The 3561-nt window shown below is 32.9% G+C and overlaps 1 protein-coding gene across 4 annotated transcripts in view; it reads right to left on the bottom strand.

Moving 5' to 3' along the window:
* Positions 1-3561, bottom strand: part of LOC106465804 (hemocyte protein-glutamine gamma-glutamyltransferase) — a 74563-nt gene that overhangs the window by 43332 nt on the left and 27670 nt on the right. For 2 of the 4 annotated variants that reach the window (XM_022393746.1, XM_013926037.2), the window contains exons 7-8: positions 1827-2004; positions 199-337 (exon numbers count right to left, since the gene is read on the bottom strand). The exons of the other annotated variants lie outside the window; for them this stretch is intronic. In XM_022393746.1, the coding sequence (XP_022249454.1) occupies positions 199-337; positions 1827-2004 (317 nt within the window). The remainder of the gene's footprint in view (positions 1-198; positions 338-1826; positions 2005-3561) is intronic. 4 annotated transcript variants of the gene reach the window in all.

Below are 3561 nucleotides of genomic sequence, written 5' to 3'. Positions count from 1 at the left end.
TTTTTTTTTTTTTTTTTTTTTTTTTATGGGGTAACAAGTTTATTATGATACATAAATAATAACATTTATTTTCATCTAAAATTGAAACAAAGGAAAGTTCAGGCAATAGAATAGTTTTGCGAAAGCTCTCAACAAATCACAAACAGTTTTACATTACAGGTAATTACTACATTAAAGTTATCAAATACAGAAGTTTACCAAATTGAATCACTCGTGGCATCTTCAATTTTATCCCCGTTTTTGTCAAACCATTTATCAATAGTCAAGGTTTCATCTGTGTCATGGGCTGATACAAAGTTCGTTACAGTCCTGCTGGGTAGGCCCAAGGCTCGACACACTACAACGAAATTTCATAAAACTTGTATCGGTAAAATATTCGATCGAGGGACTGACACCATACCGTTTCATTATGTTCTGTAAATATATCGCTTAGGAAAACGATTAAATCTGAATACATTATTACACAGTTACTTCGTTAGAGATATTCAAGTTAAGCTAACTTGATTCTAAACACTGATATCTCTAGAAGCGCTTGTTTTTTTGATATCCTTTTAGAAAGTGTTCCCTGTTTAAGTAATTTGATTCTTCAGATTTCCGTGTCAGATTATCGTTTGAAGTAGGGTGAAAATAATTAATTTAAATCATGGTATGAACAAACTGCAGTAGATATTATAACTTGTTATAATTTCTAAATATATTTGAATGTGTCTGTGTGGTAATTTTTCAAACTCGCACCAGGTCAACATTAGTTACGGAATAATTAACCATCCTTTTACGGTTAATTGTGTTATATTCTTGTTTCATAGAGTATGAAATGTATTCAAGTTTACCCAAATTACGAACTTATAACATCAGAATGTCACTGAAAATAAAATATAATTGAACTCTTCTGTAAAGATGCCCCCAGTGGCACAGCGGTATGTCTGCGGACTTACAACGCTAGAATCCGGGTTTCGATACCCGTGGTGGGCAGAGCACAGATAGCCCACTGTGAAGCTTTGTGCTTAATTACAAATAAACAAACAATTCTGTAAAGATAATTGTTAAGTACTTATAACCGTATTGTAGAGCTCCATGACAAACTGGTTTCATAATGAAGAGTTAGAGATGAGTTTTAATTCCACACAAGCTCGAATTAACGCTCACATTTCTATTTTGATATATTTGTAGTCCACGAGTTTACACAATTGATTGAAGCTAATAAAAAGTGATTTATTCTAACGAACGGTAACAATATTTAAAAATTCTGTTAAAAAATTATTCCTGTAAATTGTTTTTGTCAAAAAAAAAATTACAAAAGTCATTCTAATAAGTAAAACTGATGAACGAAATGCATTTCATCGATTTGAAATGCTTTGACACAGTAAGAAGCAAACTTGTGTCGCAAACAACTTCTGTTCTGTTAGATGTTTGAATGGCAACAGCACAAGTTCAAGTTAAATTCAACACAATTATAGTGTGCTAATGAAACAACAACAAAATTGTTGGTTGATGACCAATCTTCGTGTTGCATTTTATACAATCTACAAAACTCGTAATACCAGAAAATTGAATAATTTTTATGACATAGAATAAAAGTCAAACACAGCATAAAAATATTTTTAAAAACTACATCCCACGAAGAACCATTTTGATACTCGTGAACTGGTAACATCATACGACAAAAATGTATTCAGACAATTGAAAAATGTGTGCTTATATTGCTACAATCACTCACAATATTTACACAAGTAATTTTTCGCGAACGAAATTTGTTTTGCGTTCATTTACGATATATTTTAACTTTACACACACTTCTCTTGAAATCTGTTAGATTTTTTACATACCAGTGTTTGATACTCCAGCAAACACCCAACACTGTCCATATTTCACTGGAACTCCTCCAGTTTTCAGGTATTGTTCCAAGATGGCAGAACTTCCAGTCCACATCCAAGGTGCAACACCATCGTCATAAGGCTCTTGCCATCTTCCTTCTAGCACCCCTTTGTCGTCTATGTCGTTTATCTCAATTTCAAAAACAATCCTATTTAGTTATTAAATTCCAAAGTTTTTTTTAACAATACATACTTTGAACCGACAAAAACCATTATTGAATAACATGGCCTAACTTTTTATGCAACTGCTTCTTAATTTTTACGGAATATTACTCACTAAAGGTGGCGCTGCAGTTCATTAGTACAGTTATTGCTATGGGTACAATCAATAAGTTGGTGTTGACGTATAATATGTCCAGCTTAGCCCCACTCCACCCTTGTCCGTAGGTCGGGTTAATAGATTAATAATGTTAAATGTTTAAGTTCTATCCCTACGATGGACATAATAGACAGCCCATGGTGGGCTTTGCAAGAAACAGGGTTTACATGAAAATAAAATAGAGTTTTGAGAAATTTTTATATATAAATAAGTGAAGATATCGAACTTTCTAGAAACGCCCTAATAAGGACTTAATACAATCCGCGTTTCTATACCATTTAACACATGTTTAACACATTACGTTAATATTGTGATATTATAATTTTGGCAAATCTTTATTACCCGTTTCATTTCATTAAGCATTCCATTGGTCAATTATTGTAACAGATGACTAACAATGAATAGCTAATAAGCTAATTTATATAAACTGATATAATTATCACACACTTGCTATGGCTACCAACTTAACTGTTCTCACTAGTGTAAGAAAAGAGACTCTGCAGCTACAACTAAAACCATAAATTTAAGAATACTACCACTGATTGAATGATTTATGGATTTAGATATTCGCACATTACTACAGAGAGCTATCTAGCAATCCGTTCTAATTTTAAAATGATACACTAGACGGAAGACAGACGGAAGACAGCTAGTTAACAGCACTCATCACTAACTCTTGGACTATCCTAATCGAATATTGGTAACTGATTGGCATTCTTATAATGCACGAGCAAACTCGAAGTATGCCGTGAATTTTCTTTTCTTGGGTTGGGATAACGGGCGCGATCTATGGACCCTCCGTCATCCTCATATCCGCAGCCCAGCATGCTGACCACAAGTTTTTATGAAATACAAAACTATAAATGATAAAGTTTTACGACTGATAGATAAATACATCACAGCAACTGATGTTTTAGTTCCTTCACCCACAGTTGGTATTGTGTCAGCTATTTAGAAAAATAATAATAAAATGGAAGAATAAAGATACGCCACCTGTAGTTGACTGCACCCATTTTCATTTATTGAGAAAAAAAATTATGGATATTATGAATGCTTATTGTATGAAGTATATAGATTATAGTTTTTCAAATCTTAAGTTTGGTTAGAGATTCATCCATTTCATTGGCTTTTTTTTTATCGTGTTAATTTCTCTTGAGCTACTGATATTGTAAAAAAGGATTCATTCCAGAAACACTCGCTATCTTATCTGTGAATGTGAAGTTAAAGACGTGTAGCCGGAGCTGTATCAGATTAGACGTTAGGCTAAAGTCGTTACCTTTCTTTAATAGAATATGGGCGAGATTTGTAATATACTTTTCATAATGAACCTGTATTTTTCTAACAATGTTCATACACATTTCTTAGTGA

The sequence above is a fragment of the Limulus polyphemus genome, unplaced genomic scaffold, assembly GCF_000517525.1.
Source record: "Limulus polyphemus unplaced genomic scaffold, Limulus_polyphemus-2.1.2 Scaffold2056, whole genome shotgun sequence".
In the NCBI taxonomy this organism is placed as follows: domain Eukaryota; kingdom Metazoa; phylum Arthropoda; class Merostomata; order Xiphosura; family Limulidae; genus Limulus; species Limulus polyphemus.
The sequence above is the reverse complement of the archived record's forward strand: the minus strand, read 5'-3'. Positions and strand labels throughout refer to the sequence as shown.